Consider the following 26,313-nt stretch of genomic DNA (forward strand, 5'->3'; position numbering starts at 1 on the left):
AAATACCTGGTTCTTTTTAGGCTTATACATAAGTTTAAACAAGAGTATGGTTACGGCTAATTAGCCGTATAGGATGTGTCACATTTGCACAAGGTTTGTAATTTTTTCCAAATTATTTTCAAATTGGGCATACCGTACTAAATCATTTTAAATCATTAGATTCATCATCAAGTTACTTTTTACACCATTCAGAGTATAAAGGAATATTGAATATCTGAATATTTTAACAGGAACATTTCAAGATTTCTTCTAAGATAGTAACTTATTCTCCAATCTTCCCACAGTCCTACTTACCTCAGTAGAAGGGAGCAGATGATGTGGATTCCTTCTTCCTTTTATGGGTTCTAGCATCTTTTTTATTAATGGGAATTTATTAATTTATTACAGTAGGAAGTGCTATTTAAAACTCTTAACAATCTCATAATTTAACATGATTTCTCAAACTAATTTGACATATCTTGTAAATGCTAGATGAAAGAAAGAATTTTGTATGGATCAATCCACTTCCAGCAATACTCTTTCAGCCTCTATCATTATGAAAGTGTAAAGGGTTGATAATGCAAGTGTTAAGAGTTTTCAGAGTTTAAATAAATTTGTACAATCATAATTATTTCTTTTTACTTTTGGAGATTCATCCAACAGACCTTATACAACCCTAGAAAGGCCTAGATTATTAATCAAAAATCAAGAACACAGGGCGTAACTTCACATTTTTCAGGAGAGAACTTCAAAAGTAAAACTGTTACTTCACAGAAAGAGTAGGGGAAGGTTGGAGGTAGTGGGTCAGTCATCAGTAACTGAGTTTAAACATATTTGGGATAAAATGTCTATCATCTGATAAAAAGTTAAAAATAAATAAAATAAAAAATAGGTAAAATAATAAATAAATAAATCAAGAGGAAAAGAAAAACAAATAATTCATCTAGTGGGCAGACTTGATGGCCCACTAGATGGTTTTTTTGACACACTTTTCTATTTTTTTTTATAAATAAATTGTCTTACTTTGAATCATTTTTAAAATATGCAATACAGGTAATGGAGCTTGCCTGTGAGGTGCTGACAGACTGCCTTGCTTAATCACCATCTTAGCCTTCCTGAGATTGCTAAGCACCTGCTGCATGGGTCACTAAATGAACAGAGTAAAAGAGCTTCCCGATGAAAGAGGATGGACAGCTTCTCTCTGTGTGCAGAACTGGTGTGCTGGGCCAAAAAAAAAGGAAGCTTGGATCCTGATGATCTGAGTTTCCTTTCTCTAGCTCAGTGTGCCAGCTCCCTTCCACATCAGGAGGGTATGGAAACTGTGTGCTGTGTTAGAGAAAGGAAATGGCTTGCTTTTTCTGCTGATTTTCTGAGGAAGCCGGGAGGGTAGACTACAAATCATGATCACATGATTGCAAAGGGATTAGCTACCTGTTGTATGTGCAAATAGTTGGCAATAGCCCAGTTTGCAATCATACGACTGTGGAGGCTGAACAAACTGTTATTAAGTCAAGTACCAAATCTTGATTTGAACTACACTGAAAAAAATAGCATTAAAGAGAAAAGCAATACTTAATGATGAGGAATTGATGAGAAGAAAAATTTACCATGCTTGTACCTTTGATCAAAAGGTACATTCTTCCCAAAATCTGCATTCCATGAATTTTGGGATGGTTTGCTGCTCTAAAACCTGTGCCAGAAATTTTATGCAATGGAAAAAGCATTTCTGAAAATGCATGTCAATTTTTAACACTTTTTAAAACATAGAAATACTAAGCAAAAATGAGTGAGAGGTTTGCATATTAAATCACAACTACCAAACTATATTAGACCTATAAACGCACAAATAGACAATACTCCCCTATTGAGGGGAGAATTTACACTGTCTGAGTCCTCTTTTTAGTTTCTGAGTTATTCAATACATGTATATCCTGACTTTTATCCCCTACTGAAGCAATAATGGAATAATAAAGTGAGTTCCGTCAAATCTCCAATCCAGGCATTACACCAGAGCCACATTTCTCAGTTTTTATCGAAGTGGCTACATTATATTCTTCTGACTATGTCTTGGTTCCTCTATAGATACTATTCTGCAAAATTTTGATTTAACAAGATTTGTTAAAGATTTGTTATTTCCAGAGCCCTTTAATGAATGTATACATTTTCTAAAAACTAAAGTAAATACCTCTCATCTTTCAACCACAGTGCATCCATTCTTTCTTGCCAGCTCTCAGGTGGTGCTTCTAACCAAGCATTGAAATATCGAACAATAGAAGGGTGTTCAAGTTTTGCTAATGCTTTAACTTCACGCATGACCTTTTCACGTGCCAGCTCTCTAAAATTTGAGATAATGCGACAAAAAAAAGATTTATGCTGGGTAAATTGGTCATTTAACATTTGACCTTTTCAGCTGACAAAATAGATTTTCTTTCATTTCCTTGCATGTAAATTATACATCCTACTCAGTAATTAATTGAAATAGTCTATTTTCTTGGAAAAAACGTATTCAACCCAAAATTTTATTTGAACTCTTTTATGCATATCGTTATAATTTCAGAACTGAACCCTTTTGAGTTAAAAGCTGGAGAACTTAAACTTCTTTTTCTAGTAGTCCTCACATTACATGGATGTAGAAATAATGCAAGTATTCCAACATAAAATGTTTCAAACCACAACAAAAATATTCTTAACTAGAGTCACTTCGTAATTTTTTAAAAAATACAGTTGAAGGACATTTATAGAAGGTTCCAAGAGAATGTTGAAAATTTTACTGAAATTATTTATGCTATAATTATTATTGAAACTACTAACACTGATTTCTTATAATATCTAATGTTACTTTTTAAATTTTGAAAACTTTCCCAGCCATTGAATAAAATGGTTCTAAAACAACACCAAACAATATATGATCCTTGGTGCCATCTAGAGCAGAATATGAAAACAACCAGAAAGATATGTAATTACCTATTTGGAAGACGAATTCTTTTAATAGCATAGTTACAATCGTCAACTTTGTTTCTGGCTTCAAATACTACTCCGAAACCTCCACGACCGAGACATTGAACTGGTTCAAAATCTGTCAGATACCTGCAAGAAAACACAAAGTAAACTGATTTTTCCTGTACTTGCACACTACTAATTTAACATAGGCTTTTATTTGATGATTCACATATTTGAGTTGTTAGTTGTCTGGTCAATGTATGTGAACAGACATTCAACATAATGACCTGCTAATAGTTGCTTGATGTCCGCATTTGCTACTGAAGAAAAAAAGTCACTCCTTGATCAACACTGAGGTTAAAGAAGCCTGAATTTTATTATTACTTACACTTTCAGTTCAACAGAATATATTTTTAACTGGTCTACTAAGAGACCAGTGATCTCTTAATGTATGCCGGTCATGAAGTTTGTGTTGTGGATTGACAGATAAGTCAGTATAGAGCAGTGGTGGCTAACCTTTTTGGGCTCCTGTGCAAAAAATTGTGTGCATGCTTGCACGCTCGCACTCCAGCACCCGGAGGGCAACGCATGCCCCGCACGCATGCACGTGCAATCCCCACCCATCCACCCCTACCACCCCCTTACCTGCACTGCAGCTCACAGCTGATTTTTGGTCAGTTTGAGGCCTTTTTTGGTCCCCCAAAGGCTTTAGGAAGGCTTCTGCAGGCCAAAAACTAGCCCCATTTCATCACTTCTGGTATTTTCAGAAAAACAGGAAGCGATGAAACGGGGCTAGTTTTCAGCCTGCAAAGCCTGCAGAAACCTTCGTCAAGCCTTTGGGAGGCCGAAAAAAGCCTCAAACTGGCTGAAAATCCGCTGTGAGACATGCACATGCGCAGTGAGGTAAGCTTGCCTGCAGCTCGCGTGCTGGCACAAATGGTTCTGCTTGCCACCTGTGGCACGCGTGCCATATGTTCGCCATCACAGGTATAGAGGCTCTGGCTACCAGTAATGATGAGCATGAAAGCACAAGTCTCTTATAAAGCTGCTAATGGGTTTTTTATTGTTGTTACTTAGCAATCTTTATCAGTTTATTTTTAAAACAGTTTCATATTTTATTCGAAATTTCATTAATTAATCTAGGGAAACATAAAATTAATCATTTGCATGTAAAACCCTGAAATACAGTATTTCCAATATTATCTTAATATACTTCCTCCATTTAAAGTTTTTTTTTCAAAGGGTAAGGAAATGCATCACAGAAAACCATACAACAACGCATTATTGAAATAGCAGTTACCATTAAAGCTTTTATAATCCCACACCCAGCAATTTATCTGACATTAACAAGCATACCAAAACTTCATTTTTTCTCCTTGCAACAACAGTTTCTCTTATTACTCTTCTTAAAAAGCAGCAAGAGACAACTTATTGAAAAGAGGTAGAGATACTGTGCTTTCAAGAAAAATGAATTTGGTAATAATGCTAGTATAATACTCCTCCAACATAAAATGTACCCACTACTTTTAACACAAACTAAAGCAAATTAAAACTATCAATGTTTATTTTTCAAAGGCTATTGCAATGAATTCATTTTGTCAAAGAATGACTACTTTTACCTTGATATATATCCAAAATTCTTAAGGTCATCTCTGCTGTTGTCTTTGGTTTGTTCATTTTTATTATCTGTCTGACACTGAGTTTCAGACTCCTTCCGCTGCTGACAAATAAAACAAATAAAAGTCAATGAAACCGAAATGTTATTAGGAAAATTATCTAATTTCAGATGTGTATTCTGGATTTCTAAAATATGCAGGTAAATAAGATATCACAAAAACCATTATCACAGATTCTATTACCCACTCAATCTGAGTAGGGAGAATGGCTGCTGAAGAAAGAAAGAAAGGATGGATCTCAAAATGAGCATTTTCTCTTAGGGTTTCCTTCATTAGAAAATTTGTTATATTTTTGTAGAAAGTAAAAACCTAGCTGTTTAGAAGTATTTTGGTATCGGCTGGGAGGGAGTTTCTGGTACCAAAAGCATAAATGTTAATATAATCTTTTCAGGTATTAGTGTTCTGCATATATTTAAATATTTGCTTTGACTTTGTTATTCTTGTATATTTATTAGAGTCCTTCAAACTGAACAGTATACATTTCATAAATATTCTCAGCTACTCTGATGCAAATTTAAAAAGTGACAGTTGCAGAACTATTTAAGATAATTTTTTCAATCTCTGGCATTGGATGTTGAGTGGTATCACATAACATCCTTCTGACCATATGGTGTGGTTGTGTGAAAACATGGTATAAAAATTTAAAGAACATGATTGAAAAATATTAATAATTTAGAAATCTTGTTTATAATTCTAAATGTCACTTTTATTGCACTAAAGATGAAGCATACAATCAAAGCTGATCTGAAATACCTTTTAATTATTTTAATACTGATGATTAGATGCAAAGTTCTCCATTAAAATATGTGTACTTTCACTTCTAGAATCCTATACTTACCCGGCTATAAGCATCAGGATGGAAAAGCCTGCGCACAATGAAAGTTGTGGCGATAATACAAAATAAGATGGTACAACCAATTTCTTTCCACCAGTGCAGAAGTAGAACTGGATCTTTTTTTCGGATGATCTTTGAATTCATATTTTCAGAAAATCTTACAGTTATCTGTGTGCTTCGTCTATTCCTCTCTCGTGCGTAGTATGGTAAAAAATAGCCATTATCTATAATTGAAATAGTGAATATTATAATAGTGAAAATATTTTCTAAAACTCACTTAAATCATGTTATTTGCCACACTCTGGGGTATCCGAACATAGCCACACTCTGGGGTATCCCAATGTACTATTCAGGCTTGAATGTGGGATGTCCAAACTGAACAGAGGGCGTAGAGATTATTGGAGATATAGGAAAGGTAAGGTATTTTTTTCTCCAGGGTTGCTATAGCTAATCCTGCATAATGAGTTATTTGGGATGCTGATCAATTCCCTTTTAACTATGGACTCTATCCAGGCTAAAAAAATGGTGCTACAAAGATGAAACAACATCAAATATCGGGGTGGGGTGGGGTGGGGTGGGGTGACTACAAGCCTCATGATGGAATGAGCTCCTGTAAATTTGTTCTAGTTCATGCCAATGTAAGTGCTTTTCTATAAATGCAGATAGATAAAACAGGTACCACTTCAGTAGGAAAATACCAGAGACATGAAAGGGGCCCCTTTGGGCATCCATTAGGCACAAGTGATGTCACTGGCTAATCCTTTCAACTCAGGTGCCTTGGTCGGTGCTTCTGACACCAATGTAGTAGTAATGGTATCAAAAATCAACATGTACTTAGTTCATTCTCCCAGACCTCTAGAAGTATCTTAGAAATAAGTTCCAGCGAACCTGCAAGATGTTTGTATACCTGTATGTCTCTAAATTGAGGAGAGGACTTTTCAAGTCCAAGCACATCCTCCTCTCACCCACACAACAATCCTCTATTTCAGCATATATATTTTTTTGTCTTCTCTACTGCAACTTTTATAAGAATATTTGAAAGGATAATATAACCACCTGGGAGAATGGATAATTTTACCTCAGCTTCGCATGGGCTATATGGAAATACTTTTGTGGCAGTTAAAATGAGACAATATTTTATATGAAATATAACCTTTTTGTTTGCCCTTTTCATTTAACTATTTGATTTTAGTGAGTTTAAATTATACTGCCAATATTTGATCGTTCATAAAGAAAAATAGTTTTCTTACATTTACAAATCTTCCTGTTAAAAATAAATTATCCTGATTTAGGAATACTGAGTACGGTTTTAAGACTATTGATTTTACTTGTCTGCCCTCTATGTAATGAAAAAAGCAGTTTGAGAACCTAGTTGAGATGATAGCCAAATCTGAATCCACACTATCAAGCAAAATACTACAAAATCTAAGTTTGGTGGGGTTCAGAGGGGTTCTCTTTGATTAAAAAAATGCTGTTATAAACAATAAGTAGGAGGTGCAAACGTAGCAAATATTGCTACAAAGCTGGATCCTTTGATGAGTACCTCAGGAAGGGTTGTTTCTTGCAGAATTAAACTTTTTTTTGTAAATCTTTACTATTTTTTCTGGGCCCAATGATTTCCTCCTTTTGCTTCACATCCATCTAGGATTTTTTTTAAAAAAAATTCTCTTTATTTCTCAGTAAAACTATCAATTTCTCTTTCTCTATCACAATCTTATTTTCCCATTTTTACTATTCCTATTGGAATATGGCTGGGAAGCATGTATGAATTTACATGTATATACCTGCCCACTTCTGTATAATTATAGTTAATGTGAGAGATATGACTGCTATATAGAGATAAGTCAATTAATTCTGTAAACGGGGTGCCTTATTTTATATAGTTAATTTTGTTGATAATTTTTTTTTGCTTTGCCTTTTTTTAGTGTAATTTTGAGAAGCATGTATAACCAAACATACATATATTGTATATACAGACAGGAATTGATTTTAATCATGTGAACATTCATGTAGCGAATGGGGGCAAATTCCAAAAAATCTCTAGGAATAGTTTCAGCTGGTGTGGGCAATTTTATGTCAACAAGATAGGAAAGCTCTATATTGTAAAAGATTTTTCACTGTATTTTGTTTTGGTCCACTCTTCTTTTTTCTTTGCTAAAATTATATTGTCTTTCTTTTGAACATTATGCCAAAGACAGTGTCCTTTTGGAACTAGTCTCCCTGTTCTAAGTTATTTAGTGAATATAAAACAGTATCATTAATTTATGTAGATCCATAATTTACCAAAAAGGCCAATAACTGTTGTACAGATATACCAGCATTGTGATTTTTGTTTAAATTAGTGAAAACCAGATCCTAATGTAAATGCAATAATCTTTTGAACTTATAATTGAAAATAAAGCACAATTCACACACACCATATGGATATTGCAGAACTGACAGAGCACCATTACTATATTCTTCATGAGAAAACTTGTCATTGCTGAGACATTTATCAAATTCGTCAGATCCTACCAGCACAGGTGTTCTTGATGGAGAATCTAAAAAGAAAGCACTTTTTATAACTGCTCTTAGCACATTTTAAAGTTTTATCAATATTAATTCAATAATGATCAAGATTAAAATTACATAATTGTTTATGTTCTGACCTTTTTAGCACTTTTCAAGAGCATTATAGCAATGGAAGTTATCTTTTAGAAAACATTTTTTTGTCTGTTATAAAAGACCACAAAAAGTTGGCAAAAGGAAACCACACAAGTTCAATTAAGGATTCTTTTAATTATCCAAAAATATTGAGAACGTACAAAGCTACGCCACAGTATCTGTTTTCCATGTGTTATAAAACCCATAATTCCATGTTAATATTAATAATATTAAATGAATTTATTGGATAATTAATGGACTGTTGATATGGAATTCTTATATTTTTGATGGCAATATTATATCTATGTACAGGCTTCCAAATGCAAATTCCAATACATTTATCAATGCAATATTTTCAGAAAAAATCAAACTACATACTTATTCTTATTACTGAAATAATATAAAATTTCCTTATTATAGTTTTTATCAATAGTAAACAGCATTGCTTTTTTCCCTGGTAGTACTACTTGTTGATGTTACTTTTATAAAGTTAGTAAATTATGAAATACATATTTCAGTATATAATGTGATATCTTAGAAAAGATACAGAAAAGTTTCCAATAGCTAAAAGTCATTAATAATTTTTTATCAAAAATTATATTCCATCCATTTTTTAAAAAGTAATAAATCTGATAAATTACTTACGAATCAAAGGCTTCCACTTGATCACAGGCAAATGCATAACGGCATTATCATTTCTGGATTCCAAAGCTTTAGGGTTAGTAGGGAATTTATCAGAAATTCTAACTGATGATTGAAGATATAGCTGACCTCTATACATTCCTGCATATAAAATCAGCAGTAGTAATTTTACAGGACTGATAAGCTTCATTCTTTAAATTTCAAAACAGTATTTAAAAGTTTTGGGTATAATTGTATATTCTCAATAGCTGAGACCACCTCATTAAAAATTAATATAAGTACAGGTGATACCAAAGGTATGTAGATGCTCTCCTCCATTTTCCCCCACAAAATCCCAATTTGTTATAAAATTAACAGTTAGATCATATTCATTATGATTAATTCCATAGGCTATGCAGCAGATACTTTGCTTTCAATGTATGACGTAATATAAAATGAAAATTGACGTAATTATTGATATTTCTAATCTGGTATTTCATAGCTTATCCTTTTCAGGCAACAACTGCAATCAGGCACTTTCTGTAGTTATGAATAAGCCTTCTATACTTCTCAATAGGCAAAACTCTCCTTAAACAAACTTCCGCTTGTTGTTAGTTTTCATGTGTTCTTTTTCCTAACTATTAGTTTCATTTCTCCATGTTCTATGTAATGTTCTATGTAATGTTCAGATCAGGAGTCTTAGCAGGCTGAATCAGAACAGCCTGAAGTTGGCTTTTCAATCATTCTTGGGTACTTTTGGATGTACTGTTTGTTTTAGATCAGGGATGTCAAGGCTTGCAGGCCGCATCTGGCCTGTGATGTAGTTTCATCTGGCCTGCAGGGCTATCCTGGTCTATCTAATGCAAAAAGAAAAGATTGGGTCAGCCTGGCTTTGGCCTGGTCTATCCAATGTAAAAGAGAAACATGACAGCAATTTGGGGAGTAGTGTCAAACTAGCCACGTCCATGCAATTGGCCATGCCCACCTGCCCCCCCCCCCGAGGTCAACCACAGCCCTGATGCAGCCCTCAATGAAATTGAATTTTACACCCCTGTTTTAGGTGGTTATCCATCCATGACTTGAGATTGAGATAGTTTTGGCCATTATATTTCATTCCAAGAGGTGTTCATAATCTTCTGATTTCTTTGGACCCTGCACAGATTTAAGATACCCAGTGCCAAAAGCATTAAAGCAACATTATGAGGCCTCCTCTAGTTTTCACAATAGATTTGTTCTTTACTTTAAAAGCAGCACTTTTTGTTCAGTGAAAGTAGAACTGCTGCGACTTACCCAAAGCTCTAATTTTGTTTCATTTGTCCAAAGGATATTCCTTCTCCCAGTTATATTGTGGCTTGTCAACATGCATTTTAGCCAATTCTGTTTTGGCTTCTTTTGTGCCTATCTGAGGGAGTGTGGAGGTCGCTTTCAGTCAGGCAACAATACACAGTGCAATACACTGCAATCTTGGAGATCAGCCAGGATCTGTTTTGAAATTCTCAATTTTCCAACATTCAAATTATTCTTCTGTGCAATCTGGGAGCAATATTTTTCTTGCAGCCATGCTCAAGGAGATTGGCTCTAGACTCATTAATCTTAAACTTCTTGAAAAGATTAGCAGTGGTGGTCACAAAAACATGAAGCTCTTTTTAGATTTTTAAAAAATCTTTATAATGCTTAGCTATTACTTCTTTGTTTCTTCCTCATAGAAAACTCATCTGCTTTACATTTTCTTGTGCAAAGAATGACACAGAATGCTTGAATATTTTTCTCCATTCAAATAGGATGAATGACTGATACACCTGTATTAATTAAATAGTCTACTTGAGATCACTAAAATTCAATGTCTTTTAACTTCTAAGGGGTATCAATAATTATATTTATGTCATTTTCATTTTGTTTTGTTATTTATAAGACTAACTCATACATCAAAAGCAAAGTGCCTGTTCTATGTACTGTAGAATAAAGCATGGTAGATACCATTTACTTATGTCAGTTTCAACCTATGATACTTCATGGAAAATTAGAACTCTGGAAAATGTGTGGCAGGATACCAATACTTTTGACCACATCTATATATCAAAGATCTGTTTACTAGAAAATTCTAAAAATGTACAATATAAAATTCCACCAGCAAATAAGTTAACATCTTCTGCTTAAGCTTCCTACAAAAAGATAACCTCTACTCAGCATTTAATTATGCAAATGAATATATACAAACATATTTACCATAGTAGCATACAGATCACATTATCCAGTTTCATGCTACCAACAATAAATCCAATTCAATCTGCTATCCAGGAGCTTGCCTATAGAAACTTCAGAAACTTTATATAGCTAGAGAAACTTCACAGACTATATACTAGAGATGTCGCTTCAGCTTTAGATCTTATATATTTTAGGAATAAAATTTGAATAAGTAGTATGTCATATACCAGGCAAATTAGAAATATTTATAAATAAAATTTAGAAATAAAAAGTATGAAATGGCCAAGTCTAAACTTTGCACTTAGATGTTATCCATAATTCTGAGTGACTGAGGAAATCACTTCTGAGGAGTGGTTTCATGCTGATTAAACTTAGATTGCGTTTACAATCGAGATGGGTGGCAAATGAATTTACTAAATTAAATGCTGTACCAAGCCATGATTTTCTCAAGCATTTAAAAAAAAAAAGCAAAAAAAAGCAAAAAAACATAGCTTGTTGGATTCCTTCCCAAGATGATTGCCGAACAGTAAAGGTAATTTTTTCCTTGCAAACAATCTGCAGATTTTGCTACAAAAATCTGCCAGTGCTGCTCTCTGGATTTGAATGAGAGCACTTAGAAATCACCCAAGGCAGTTTTTGGAGGACCATGAACCGAAGGGGGAAGTGAAGTCTTGAAGATTCCAGTTCCATGTGGGAGAAGTCAGAAAGTAACTGATAACCCGTCTTCTCAGCAGTTTGTTTTCTTAAGCATGCCTGGGTGTTAACTTCACTTTTTGAACCTTCTAGTTTACTTTGCTTTTTATCTTTAAAAGTTGACTGGTCAATTGAATACTGATTTGTTTTAACCACCTGTTGGACTCTATATGTCTCCCTCTCCCTTTTGAATAACTTTCACTTATAAGGAAACAAAGCGTGTTTTTGGATAGTGAAAGTGATTTCATTTAGTTTATATTAATATTGGACTCATCACTACAGGGTTTTGCACTTTATTAATTTGTATTTTTTTTTCTTTTAATCTTGGGTCAAAATATCCAGAAAATATCTACCCTGCTTTTTTATTTATTTCTTCACTTAGTTTCAGTGTTCTTTGTTTTACACAGACAAGAATGGACCAGGCTACAGACAAGTAAGGGTGGGAGGGCCTGATATTTAAAAAAACAGCAATTGGTAACATGCAATTTTTAGTTGAAAGTTTTTTAAAAAAGTTTGATGAAATCATAATGGCTGTGTAAAATATTCAGGTGCATGTAGCTCTGGATAAATTAAGACTCTCAAAAGGAATATGATTTGAAAGTTGCAGACCTGTTGAAAAGATCAATGGACTATGAAGACTTAGACATAACTAAGTTAACTGCATACACCTCTTTGAAATTCAAGGCTGCATTCTTTTACAACAGCAGAAGTCTGATTAAACGGAGAAGTGATAAATTAGTTTTCAATAGTAAGATTTAAGATGTGGGGAATAGATTTATCACATCTAATCGGAAACCATTTTCATCTGGACTTTGTTGTAAATACTGCGGAGACTGAAATTATAATATTTTACCAGAAAATAATTGATAAGAGATGGCATTAAGAAACAAACATAGATATTTCATCCAGGATGAATTACTCTTAACTCTTAGAATTATTTGGGTTAGATAAGATGCTATGATAAATTTACTACAAATTGATTACAATAATAGTTTATTAACAGAGAGTTTTAAAATTTTAACATTGTGTTTTTTAACTATTATTGTTCTTTATTTTAACTATTTTGTCATTAATATACTCTATAAATGACAGGACAATAATTTACAAATAGATTTAGTAATTTAAAAATTTGGGGGCCTGTTTAGCAGGGGTTGGGAATAATATTGTAGTAATATATTAATCAGTATTCAACTAAAAGGGATCTATATGTGTATAGATAATAGAGTATTTTAAAATGAATTTTTTTCAATGTTTTGTTTGCTTTTTTCTTTTTTTCTAAATCTTGAGGTTTGTATTTTAACTTTTTTCAAATAAAATAAAAATAGAAAGAAAAAAACAGCATAACTTGTTGATTAAATCACAACTGACTGGTTTCACACTATATACTGAGCCATATAGCAACTAAGCTAAATCCAAACAAATCACATTATGAATTAGTGTACTATCTGAACCTAGATAGATTTTACTGTACAGTCAATAATAAAGTATTTATTGAAATAAAGAGCAGAAAGCATACTATAATAATTTAAACATAGAAATAACTGTCTTTCTATACCCAAGTAATCAAATGGCTCACTTAAGGAAAAAAAATTAATTTTATCCAAGCAGAGTACACAGTGGGAACACATTCAGGTTAGAGAATGAAGGATCTACAATCAACCACCAGTGTTTACACCCCAAGTTTTTATATTATTAAACTTGGCATAGTTAATAGGACAGTGCTTTAAAAAATATGCCAGAATATTTAAAGCAACATTAAACTTTAACATTTTAACAGTTTTGTTTCTTTTGGAAGACTCATATGATTGTTTTCAGAGAGCACGCCTGAATTCATAGTTGCTTTAAAAGTTTAAGGAGTAGGTCATAAAATGAAGGCTGTAAAACAAGGGGTCGCCAACCTTTTAGACCTCAGGGACCACCAAACTCATTATTTTAAATCCCAAGGACCACTAACCGATTCTGTGGGTGTGGCCTAATTTGTGGGTGTGGCCTGGTCATGTGACTTGGCAGGCATGGTTTGTATGTAAATATTATAAATATTTATATAAATATTGATTTTTTTTATTAAAAAAGAGCAACTTTTAACCAAAATCAAGCAAGGCAGATTGAGTTGCTCACAGAATCATTCAGTGATCTATATATCTGCCATTGGCTAGCTCAGTCTCTCAAATTTGCTTGCTGTGAGTCTGCACTGAATAATAGAACCTTCAGTCCTAAGGAAGGTTCAGCTGTGCTTAGCTAGAAAATAAGAAATCCAACCATTTTCTGCTTCCTAGCTAATCTATATCTCCGGGCACAGAAGAACAGATGATGGTCAGGAAAAGGAAAAATAGCAATTTAGCAAGCAAGTTTGCAGAGTAAGGAGTGAGTGGGCAGGGAGGGTTCCCGCAGGCCATTTGTGCTGCGCAGCCTTGTGTTTCTGCACAGCCTGGATTAATTGCTTTGGGAGTGTGTGTGTTCTGGGGGTAATATTTCTCTGCGGCCCATCAAAATTTTCTCGCGGCCCACCTGTTGGCCACCACTGTGTTAAACTATGTGCATTATACTTTGGCCAACAACTACAATCTATATTTATAATTTTAAAATTGCAGTCTGCTCCTTCACCCATTTAAAAGAAATGCAACCTTATCGTAGGCAATAGTTTATTTCTATAAATATGCACAAAATATATTTCAAAATATATAAATCTTTTCTCAACGAAAAAAGTACTGGTCATATTGTATATATGAAGCAGCAACTGCTAATGCAAAATACATTAAAAGCATAGCTCAGTTTCAAATTATTTTTCTCTTGAAAAAAATCAATCTATATAAACAAAGAAACAACATAAAAATATAAACAAAATACAGAAGTTATCTATAGAGATTGGGACAAAAATGATGCCATATATTTAAATAGACAGCATACCTAAATAAACACTAGATTCAGTAGCTCCTCGAGCAGCTTCTACAAGATCTTCTTCATCCTCTAAGATGTTGTTATTAGAGGTATAGCTTGTGTCATCAAAGAGACTGATTGGTATTACTTTGCCATCTTTCACCAACCAAGCAGAAGCAACTGGAGTGCAAAACTGAAAATAAAATAAATCATTATTTAAAAAATACATTCAATAAATGCGATAATCATTAGTTTTTAATGCAGAAGGTTTTACAAATACAAGGAACACTTTATACATAAGATAATTCTTTTAAAAAGTTTAAATTCCACAATACTAAAAGAAAATGAATTTTTTTTTTGATAACATGAAGTTTCTGAACAGCATTAACATATTTCCCATCTTCAGTACCTGGTATTCCCATTCCAGATGTCCTTCCTTCTTATTAAATGCCATAACCTTCCAGTCAGCTACTGAAACCTTTATCACTGTATCCTTCATTGTAGCTTCCTGTTCTTCTACTTCCGAAATAATTTTAGAATCTTCTTTGTTAATATTTGATTTCATATTCCCTTCAAGAAATCCTACCCTTGTTTCAGTCTCCGGGAGATAACGTAGTTCAAAATGACCAACGCTAAAATTCCACCTTTAAAAAAAGGGCAAGACTGTGATTCCATATCAGTTCTATCATACTGTTTCTGAAATAATGCATGCTAACATTCAGAAACATAGTAAAACTAGGTTGGTATAACTAATCTCCAATGTACTACTATTAACTAAAAACTGGATTAAGTGAGAAAATCTATAAGCTTGATAAAAAAGTACCTCAACATCTGTCTTATATTCGCATGTTTTTTTTCCAGGAGGAAGTATTTATTAAATTATGTCATTTGTTAATTATAAAACAAGAAAGATATATGTTGATATATAAGTTAATATTCACTGCTTAGATTTTATCTTTACAGTAATTTCCAACCTTTTGTCCTTTAACACATTATTAAATGCTGCTGTTGTGGTGGCCATCAAAAGAAAATTGAGAGGAAAGGTAATTATGCTTTCTGCTGAATAATCTTCTCCAGCCATAGAAGATTCCAATACAGATAATCCATGACTTGTAACTGTTCATTTAGTGATCATTTGAAGTTACAATGACACTGAAAAAAGAGACTTATGACTATTTTTCACACTTACAACCATTCCAGCATGTCCACGGTGATGAGATAAAAGTCAGACACTTGGCAACTGGCATTCATTTATGATGGTTGCGGTGTTCCAGAGTCATGTAATCACCTTTTGCAACTTTCTAACAAGCAAAGTCAATGTGGAAGTCAGGTTCGCTTAAAAGCCATGTTACTAATTTAACAACTTCAGCAAGAAAGGTCGTAAAATAGCGCAAAAGTCATTTAACAATTGTCTTGCTTAGCAACAGAAATTTTGGCCTCAATTGTGGTCATAAGTTCAAGGACTACCTGTACTAACCTTGGGATGCAAGTATATCATGCAGAAACCATGGGGAAGAATTATATAATCATTAAGACATAATACTAGTATATTATACATACTTTTCATTGCCGCTGCGGGGCCCAACAGCACGAACAGTTTTCTGAGTTCTATGTAGGAGAAGAATATCTTCCTGCTCTATCTCATCATCATCCCAGCGACGACAGCCCATTGCTGAACATATGTATTTAACCTGGGGCCAGAAGGAAATATTTAATTCAACAGGTTCTCCCTTAGTTCTGATATTTCATGTTCTACTCCATTTTTATAACTCAATTCAAAAAGTAAAAATGTATACCCCAAGTCATATATAAACGGTGCTTCATTTAGAGCAAACTCAACAATTAAAGGACTTACTCATACCCTAGTGTTTTTGAGAGAAAATATTTTGTGTTTTTTATTACAAATCATATTGGTAATTACTGAATTATATAAGAAGTGAAATAAATTAAACATGCAATTTGTGATATGACTGAAACTGGCAAAAGGCAAGCTAGTTTTTACAAAGCTTTATAAAACGTTACCAGATAGGTTGTCTATAAACAATTTCAAAAACCCATAAACATTAAGTGTCAAACTCTGTTGCCAAACCCCAACCCTTATTTTACCTTTCCTGAATATGAACTCAGCCCATATGTTGTCCGGGACTTTCCTCCAACCAGAACTACATCATCCCCAAATCTGTAGGATGATTCAAGAAGTGACTCAACAGTGAATGGAACAGCTTCAATGCTCTCTCTGTCACGATCCCACTGGAAAAGATCTCCATCCAAGGAGGGAATTATCATTTTATTCCCAAACACCTACAAAATATTCAAATAGAAGTATACATTTTAATAATGAAAAAAAGAATACAATGGTGAGCAGAATATAGAAACATTTAAAATCAAATATGATCCAGATCAATAGAAAAATGCCACAATAATGATTCATAAAAGTAATTAACCAATGCATGTCCACAATTGTGCATTGGCCCATGTTGTTTTTCAAACTACATTCTATGACACAAATTATCATTTACTTCAGTTATAAACTGATTTCTAAGTCAGTGAGATAAACTGACTTCTAAACTAATTTATCTGTGTCTATCTCAGCCAGATTACTTCATTATTTTTACCTGCTCTTTTCTCAATAAACCATCCAAGGATTGAAAATTCAATTTTGATGTAAATCAATGTTTAAAGGCATGTTAAGTTTATAATGATAGATTTTAAATGTGCCTCATCACTTCTTTAAAAGAGATTTAAATGATTTTTGATTTGATGGAAAATCATAAACCGTAATTTCCTGAGAATGGAAGGTATACTGAACTCTAATGATATACCTGAGAAAAAGAATGGAACAGGAAGACTTTCTTCCTGTGGAAAGAATAATAATTTAGGGTTGAAATCATGCTAAATTTTCTACAGGTTCATTACAGTAACAATTTGTTAACAGATGGCTTTGGAATTTCAATCTTGTCTTTCTCTTATTATTGTTCACAATTTTTACTACTTTTATGTATTTCATTATTGTTATTTTCTCTGTTAGCTATTTTGTTATAATATGATTTATAGATTTTAGGCTAATAATTTGTAAACAGATTTAGTACTTTAATAGTTTAAAATTCTTTTGGCCTGTTACGTAAGTGGTGGGAAACTAACATTGCTGTATTATATTTTTACATGTTTTCTTTTTAATGTCTTTTTTGTTGTGTTTTTTAAAATTCTTTTGTCCTTTTTAAATATTTTGGTGTTTAATATTTTAATCTTCTTTGAACAAACTAACCCCTCCTCCCCAAAGGAAGTGTTTCCTATACAAAACTGAAATGTGCATATACTTGAGATTTTCTTGTTGCATTTTCAAAATAGCAGACTCCATGTCTTTGTACAAATTACTTTCAAGGCTAAATATATAATTTGTGGGCCTGTTATTCAAAATAAAATTTATAAGCCCCTTCAGGATATAGAATAGTTTGTTAAGAGTTCTTAGATCTCAGCCATTGTCTTTTCCAGAAAAAAAGAAAAAGAAATAATTTGCTGCCCTTAGATAAGGGATTCACTGCATTTTGGATCAAAAACAAGGAAAGGTCTTACTCTAAAAGATAAAAAGCCACATGTAATTTCAATAATATATGGAACAAAATCTGGCAGAGGTATAAGCACAAATCAAAAGAGTAGAACTGGAACATATATTATTAACATGCAACAAATTATAGATACTAAATTTCATCCTAGACAAGAGCAGGAATAAAGCAAAAGAATTCCAAGGATAATATAATTATATAACAATTTGTAATTAACATATATGCATGGGACCACCTCATTTACCTAATGAAAAATTTCTAAAATGGCACAGAAACAATTCGAATGAAATATGAAACATCTAAATAATTCAAATTTGGGAAAGGAAAGGTTTAAGTTAAACAATTAATTTAACTTGTTAGGTAAAGCAAAAAAAGGTCAGAAGTATGTAAAAAGCTAGATGAAAAAAGTAATTATCCACTTTAATACATGCAAGCTATATTCACAATGGCTCCATCGTATGTGAATATATCTCTTCACTGAAACTACTGAAGTCTTAAGAAATGAATATGCTACCAAAATAAGTATCTCTACAGGTAAACCTTAAATTACAATCACTCATCCAGCAGCTGTTCAAGGTTATAGCACTATTCTGAATCTGGGGAAATAGGCATGTACATCACATATATCAAGGGAGTGAAATGTTCCCACCCCCAACAGTTCAAAAGGTTCTTCCAATTAAAAGTTGTGAACTTCATCATGCAGACATCTCCAGGTGGTGATGATTAGTTGACCTTGGCTTAATCAGATAAAGATTTGCAGTTGTGCAGAGAAGAGAAAGCTAAGCAGGAATCAGAAACCCCCTCCAGTTTATACAATATCAGTTAGTAACATTCCATACATTTCCCCCTTCTACCCCTGTTACACATGACAGCCAGAAAGAAGCAAAGGAAAGGAAAGATCTTGAAGGCTGACACTGCCACTTTTTCACCAACTTGCCTGGGACTCTAACCCTGCTTAATAACCAAAGTGACCTTGGAATTATGATGGCAACCAAGATTGCATTGCTACATGATGCAGTCAACATGAAATCATATTTTACCATTCTGCACCTTAGCAACAAAAAATCTGTTACCAATTAACTAAACACAAACAAGCCAGATCACCCTGCCAATATTTAAAAATAAGTTAAGGTAAGAACCACTGAGGAAGCAAAATGGCAGAGATCAAGAGAGAAATCTGAAGTTTTAGTTCAAGACAAAATAACATACTGCCTAAATGTTAGAGCTGATTTCTAAAACAGTACAAATTATCATTAAGGTTAAGACCATCATTAATGATTAAGTTCTTTAAGCATATCCTGCTTGAAAGTATTTTTTAATTCTTACACATATTTCTTAACAAAAACAAGCAGACTAGATATCATGGCATCCACCTTGAGGTCCAACACTCACACAAAGATGTTTCCACAATCACTCCAATAAACTGTTTTGAAAGAACTCCAAATTGATAATATGGTTTTGGAGAACGTTTCTTGTAAAAAATGTTACAATTGGTCATACTCTGAAAGTGAACTATGAATTCTTGAAATCCTAGATTAAGAATCGAATGGATTATACTGTTACTCCTGGTTAATATACATTAGCGTTACAGAGCTAATGTATAGTTTTAAAAGAAAAAAAGTGTTTCTAAACTTTATTATTGAACAAGACAACAAGAATTCATTTGCATGTTCATTTCTAATTTTTCTCCTTATTCATGGTAGCAAGAAGTGTACATAAGGTGATGAAATCATGTAAATCCAAAAAGACTAAAAATATGGAAATACTCCCATTGAAAGAACAAGGAGATTCAACTACACTAAGAAATCAGCAAGGATATATGACTATGGAAATGACATTATCCTCTTTCCATTTGTCCTTAAACATTACTTCATCTCCCATTGCGAGAATAAATCTTTTGCAGTCATCCTAATCCATGGAATTTAAATTATATTAAATTTCTTATGTATATTAACTTGTTCAATCACCACTTACAATCAATACATGTTGTAATGCATCTGACCTGTTTTTTCCCCATCCTTCACTTGAAGATAGAAAGATTGGAGGTAAGGTATTGTTGGGATTGTTGCTCTGTCGCACACTGAAAACAATGGGATTGTGTTGGGAGACCAGGGCTAGGAGTTGCAGGCACATTGCAGAAACAGCTTACAGTACCCTCTTGACATCTTTTCCACTTCAGTCTCTCTGCTCTGTGTGTGGGGGGGGGGGGGGAAGCAAGCAATTTTTGTAGGTAATCTCTCCTATGCCTGATACTGATCAAAGAAGGGATTGGTTACAGAAATTGTTTGCTCCACTTGTACCTCATGCAAACTTGCACACTTTATCAGATTTCCAATTAAAAATCATTAGGAATGAGTTCTATGTTCCCAGTATTCCTGGTACTTCTAACTAGCAGAGGCAAAGAAACATCTTAGTTTAATTAACCCCTCCCTACAAATTCTAAAAACCAGTGATTAAACACACTAATCTTACCTCTGGTTTACTAAGACTAGATGAAACAAGAGAACCTGATGCCACGTCCAGATCCCATTGTTTTCTACCACTGTTTTCTGGATCTAAAGCAGAAATCCGTCCATCCAAAGTACTTATAATTATTAATGATCTGCAAATAAAAAACATGTTCATAAGAACAAAAAATCCAAGGTGTACCTAACAACAATCTGTAACCAATTTTTCAATTTTATTAACTATAATTATTTTTTCACAACTTTGCCATTTTTTTCTTAATAACTTTTTTCCCCTTGCAGTTATGATAGTTGCAGTATCTCAGTCATGTTCTCCTTCCCTGAGTGAACTGTCTTCTCTTCAACTCCCATCCCAACCTATTTACTCTCCCCATCTACCTTTTTTGTCACCTGTACGGTTTGACTGATGAAGCAACTGCTGTATTCCTCCGCTGCCACCCAGCTGCCCGCCCCTTTTTACTCCTTAGCATGTCTTTCTCTTCCTTTTCATGTGCTTCCCCTTCTCTCCTCTGAGCCACCATTAGTGATGGACTCACCTCTGACTTTCATCCACTTCCCTACAGCTAGGCTCCTGATAAGTCTGACCCATATTAGCAGTCTCAGCCTGCTCTTTCTAGGATCATGGACCGTCATCATAGCATCATCATCTCCCTGGAGTAGTGGACACCAAGGAGAGGAGGCAGTAGCAAGTTCAGCGTAGATTAGACATGATAGACACTGAGGACAAGGAAGAAGACAATGACAGCTGCACATAGGAAGTCAAGGAGGAAGCTATATTGGGGACAGTGGTAGCAGATATATCACAGTAGAATATAGTGGCATCTTCATCTCACCTGTGCTGTGCAGGGTAGCCAAAAGAGCAGAAATGGGGGGAGATAGGAGGATGTAGGAAGATGAAGTAGAGGCAAGGGGAAGAGAAGGAAGTCAACCTCTTTTGTCTCAGTGATCTCCTGAAAGTGTCCCATCTGGGAAAAACTGAGACCAGGGCTTGGAAAGGCTGATCTGGAAATGGCTTGAATTGGGGTGGACCGTATCATTTCTAGCCAGCTTCCCATAAGCAAAGTCAAGATGGCAGGAAGTCACAAATCATAGTCACAGGAGGTCTTCACCTAAAGATGGAATTGGCCCTGTTTAATAACTATAACTGGGATTACCATTGCTAAGTCATGTGGTTACATGATGCTTCATTTAACCACTGCTTCACTGATGCTACCTCAATAGGGATCAGAATTTCCATTGCTAAGCAAAGTGATCGAGTTATACTTGACTTTAATGTCTTTTTATCACAGTTGATGGGTAAATCATTGCAGTTGTTAAGTTAGCAAAGTAATTGTTAAGTGAATTCCTCGTTGATTTTGCTTATCAGAAGGTCACAAAAGGTGGTCTTATGATCCAGGGCACTGCAACCGTCCTATAAAATTCAGCAGCTGAATTTTGATCAAGTGATGCTCCAATGGTCGTAACTTTAAACAGTCACTAAATGAAGTATTGTAAATCAAGTGCTACCTGTATTGCATTAATGGCATGATTCACAATTGAGCCTAAAATTTTTGTTGCTAAGTGAAACATTTGTTAAGTGAATTTTGCCTTATTTTACAATCTTTCTTGACATGTTAAGTGAATCGCTGCAATTGTTACATTAGTAATAAGGCTGTTGAGTAAATCTGGCTTCGGCGTTCACTATATTTGTCAGAATGTCACAAAAGGTAAGTTACATGACACTGGAACATAGTAATCATCATAAATGTAAGTTAGTTGCCTAGTGTCTGGATTTTGATCACATGGCCATGCTGCAACAGTTGTGTGAAAAATGGTCATGTCACCTTTTTCAGTGCTGTTTTAACTTTGAAGTCACTAAATTGTTGAACATGAAGGATTACCTGTACTTCCCAAGTATCTGGGATAGGCAGATATGAATCTATATATATAAAAGCAAAATACCATACAAGCATCATCACAAAATCTCCAGAACCATAAAGCCTACAAACTTGAAATTTGGCACCTATGTTCCTCTTCGTTTCTAGGTGCTCACTAAGAAAGGATTTTTTGAAATGACCATCAGAGTATTAGTATTTCATATATTCTTATTAACATGCTCTCAGGGGTGGGATTGTACCGGTTCGAGTGAACTGGATGCTAAGCTTTCACCTGGTTCACTCAACCGGTATTTTAACCAACCTGCTGGCCCCACCCACCCCACCCTTCCCAGGAGTCTCCACACAATGTAAGTGCAGGGTCCACATGGAGGCTCTGGGAGGGGGGAAAACAGACCTCTTTCCGGCTTCTGGTGGGCCTCCGGAGCCCAGGGGAGGCCGTTTTTGCCCTCCCAGAGGCCCAGGGGAGGCCTTTGGACCCTTGGGAGGCAAAAAACAGCCCTCATGGAAGTTCCTGTAGGCCACGCCCATGCCCATGCCCATGCAGCAACCGGCAGCGAACTAGTTGCTGGGATTTTTGAATCCCACCCCTGCATGTTCTGATGCTATTCCCCCTCCCCACCTGAAAAGAAATCTGTTCCAAATGCAAAACACAAGAGGACAGGAGTTTCAGTTTCAGAGCAGCAACCAGCTTTAGTACAGAACAGTTGCGCTAAGCCAAGCCCAGGCTCCTTGCTGACCCCTTCTTGCTAATACAGCGAATACTGTTTCAGTTTCCAAACACCCCTCAACTCTCTCACACACTAACAGGACGCTAGCCAGATGAATACTGATGGATGCTGATAGGCAGAGGCAGAATTTTTTCCCCCTTATTTTCCTCCCCCAAAAAGTCTGATCACACAGTTTCATAGTGAAGCATGGATATCCAGCTAGTGTTTGATAATTTTAAAGGTATCATCGCAGGATGTACACTGTTCCACAGTTTCATAACCGACTGATGATTTCATCAATGCCAATGGTGTACAAGTTGTGCTCTGTGTTGGGATTGCACACAACGCACTTATTACTACTGCTTTCTTTTGCCACAATTTTATTTCTTTTTTAAAGTCTTTCTATTTAGTTATCTTCTCCAGTTCATTCTGTTCTGAGATATTATGTATTATTGTGAGCTGCCTTATCACTGGGCAGCATTTAAGTTTAATAAATTATGGATCACAGAATATGTCAAAAAGTATTGAAAGAAGAAAACGACAGAACTGGATTAAACAAAAACAAAGCAGGAAAGGTTCTGAAAGTATATTGTAGATGGGAAGTTAGGGCAAGAGAGGAAGCAATGCAAGTATTTATACTGAGCCTGGAATTAAAAATTTTTGTCGCATTTGTTATGTGAACATCATTACTGACAGTAGCAATTCTTAAGCAAATCCATTGTATCCAATGGGCAGTTTGCAATACATGACCATGGGATGCTGCAAATGGCTGTAGGCATCCTAAATATGACTGTGTGATGCAAATATATGTGTGCATAGCTGTTAAAACTTTGGAACTTCATTATATGTATCTTGGATCTGTTGTTACTTTGAATAGTTACTAAGGGACCCCATTGTTAAACAAGGACTATCAGGATGAACATTTTTTTAAACAGTGATGAATGCATACACGTTCACAACATTTTTTGAATATACAGTATTGTCTGTATAAATTATATACAGTATAGTTTATAAGAGACAACCATTTACAGTTTCCTGCAATTCTATCAAAGGGAATTTTTCTAATACTGTTAACAGAAAGAGAATTCTGTACTGCCCTACGTGCAAACTCTAAATACATGAAAATCTTAAACAGCAAAATGTAACTAAACTGAGAAATTACAATTTCTGCTAAGAACTGCAATCAATATAGTAGAACCAGTTTAAATATACTTTACCTCCAGAAAGAATATCAAGTACTGTATTCTTACATTAATTCACATCAAAATTATTTTAAATAGTTTTCCCCCAAAGACAGTAGTTTTGAAAAACATGTAAATCAATTAATAGATTATCTCTAATCAGAAATTAGGTGATACATTTAGTGTAATTATATGAAAATATTTCTCAGCCTCTGAATTTTGTTACAAATTTTATTTAGGAAAACCATTTAACAAAGCTCTTGTTCCATGGAATTATATTTTTAAATGTTTACTTAAGTAAGCTTTTGGCAATTTAGAAACTTTTACATTTCAGCTTCACAATCCCAGTCAGGATGGCAAACCACATCTTGCAGACAGAGCTTTGAATTAAAAAAAATTCTGATAGCTTCAGAGAGATTTGATAAAGAATTACTACCAGTTGACTATTCTGAGCTCAATGAAACAATACTGTTTCAATAAGATAATTCAATTCTTGCAAACAGCAGCACAAATGAGCTTAAAACCCATTTTTAATGTTATTAAGCTTTTTTTTAATAGTTCTTGCAGCAAAATAAATTTTCACAGGATAGTAAGAATAGATTCTTGTTTGGAGTCTTGTATAATAGATGCAGATTCTCTCATGTAAATTGGCACTTTGGGGAGGGAGGGAAGGAGGGGAAATTATAAAATTTCTAGCCACTGGTCTGCATACCCAAAAAGCTGACCAATAGTAAGAAAAACACTTAGTTTGACATACAAAGCAGTTATTGTAAGTAAAAGGTGAACGAAGAGTAAAACAGCAAATAAAAATGCATCCCATTCCAATTTTCTCTACGTATAGACAATTTACTGCGGAGGAAATAGATATGTTAGTGACCCTATGAGTATTAAATGGTTTAAGGAGCAGCTCATCGGGCAATTTACTTACTGCAAATCCTGTACCGGGATACTAGGTTTGGGCATCATGAAAAGCATTTATGTATCCAGAGAAAAAACCTGGTTCTCCGAAAATATTATTGGCAACACCTCCCACAGCTGAGCCAATACGACAGCTTCCCGGTTTGAAAATTAAGAGATTCCGCATTAGAAAGCAACTGGTTGGGAAAGACGGTCCTCCGGCTGCAGCGCCGGATTGGCCATCACAGAACAAGATACATACAACAACCTATAAAGGACAGCCTTCCCCCTCCCAAATTCTCTCCCACCTCACCTGAAACTACCGCTTCGGGTGGGAGCTTCCATTGCTTCTTCCTCCTGTTCACTGGGGGATGCGGCCTGGGCCACCCCACTGGCTTCATCGTCCTCCACGATTACGTCACCTACTACCGGAAGCGCCGCGGCTGCAGCGCCGGACCGGCCATCACCCTCCGAAAACGCCGCCGCCTCCCTCAGGGGGACGAAGAGCGGCAAAAAAAACCAGAAGAGCAGCAGGGCGGCGACGTTAGAAGGGGTGGCAGCGGAAGGAGCAGGCCGAACGCTTGGGCCTCGCGGCCCTGGCATGGAGGGGCCCTCCCTCCACTCGCCTCAAAGACGTCGTTCCGGCATAAACTCCGACCTGGCCCCGCGAAGCTGCTTCTTCCCAAGGCCACCGAGGAAGATGCAACCTCCTTCCTCAGCTCAGCAAGAGATTTCAAGTACGCACGCGCAAACTGCAACCTAACTTGTTTATACTTTACCAATCCCAACCCACGCCGTTAGCCACGTAACGGCGGCTTGTACACAATCTAGTATGCTTGACTTTAGTAGCAGGTTTTTGCTGTTTTATCTACCCAGACTTCGGAGGAGTTGTTTTCTCTACGAAAGAAAAGGGTTGAATACTTGATAGTTGTCTGCACGTAAACGGAACCAATGAAAACGACGCTTTGTAGCTTTTGCCCGCAAATAAAAAGGTTAATGTCTCCAAGGTTTCGATGATTGGATTAAATTGACTTCCGCTCTTGATTGGAGAACGTGCAGGTAGCTGGTGGAATGCAGGGATTGGTTGTTGCTCTTTTCCTTCCCTCTTGATTGGGCGAGGCCGATGCTTTCTACGTGGCCGATTTTGAGTGTTG

At 35.1% G+C, this 26,313-nt stretch overlaps 1 protein-coding gene across 3 annotated transcripts in view; it reads right to left on the reverse strand.

Moving 5' to 3' along the window:
• The window catches only part of EIF2AK3 (eukaryotic translation initiation factor 2 alpha kinase 3), a 36,809-nt gene extending 10,500 nt beyond the window's left edge, over positions 1 to 26,309 (reverse strand). The window contains exons 1-12 of one of the 3 annotated variants that reach the window (XM_026717316.2): positions 25,473 to 26,309; positions 20,505 to 20,634; positions 16,576 to 16,770; positions 16,030 to 16,160; positions 14,879 to 15,113; positions 14,500 to 14,662; positions 8,719 to 8,856; positions 7,848 to 7,970; positions 5,434 to 5,654; positions 4,539 to 4,639; positions 2,944 to 3,066; positions 2,165 to 2,314 (exon numbers count right to left, since the gene is read on the reverse strand). In XM_026717316.2, the coding sequence (XP_026573101.1) occupies positions 2,165 to 2,314; positions 2,944 to 3,066; positions 4,539 to 4,639; positions 5,434 to 5,654; positions 7,848 to 7,970; positions 8,719 to 8,856; positions 14,500 to 14,662; positions 14,879 to 15,113; positions 16,030 to 16,160; positions 16,576 to 16,770; positions 20,505 to 20,634; positions 25,473 to 25,762 (2,000 nt within the window). In that variant the 5' untranslated portion in view covers positions 25,763 to 26,309. The remainder of the gene's footprint in view (positions 1 to 2,164; positions 2,315 to 2,943; positions 3,067 to 4,538; positions 4,640 to 5,433; positions 5,655 to 7,847; positions 7,971 to 8,718; positions 8,857 to 14,499; positions 14,663 to 14,878; positions 15,114 to 16,029; positions 16,161 to 16,575; positions 16,771 to 20,504; positions 20,635 to 25,472) is intronic. The other 2 variants (XM_087915458.1, XM_026717317.2) reach the window with 2 other exon arrangements.
• Positions 26,310 to 26,313: the final 4 nt, after the last annotated feature.

Source organism: Pseudonaja textilis, chromosome Z, assembly GCF_049901715.1.
Source record: "Pseudonaja textilis isolate UNSWEBS1 chromosome Z, rPseTex1.2, whole genome shotgun sequence".
Classification (NCBI taxonomy): Eukaryota; Metazoa; Chordata; class Lepidosauria; order Squamata; family Elapidae; genus Pseudonaja; species Pseudonaja textilis.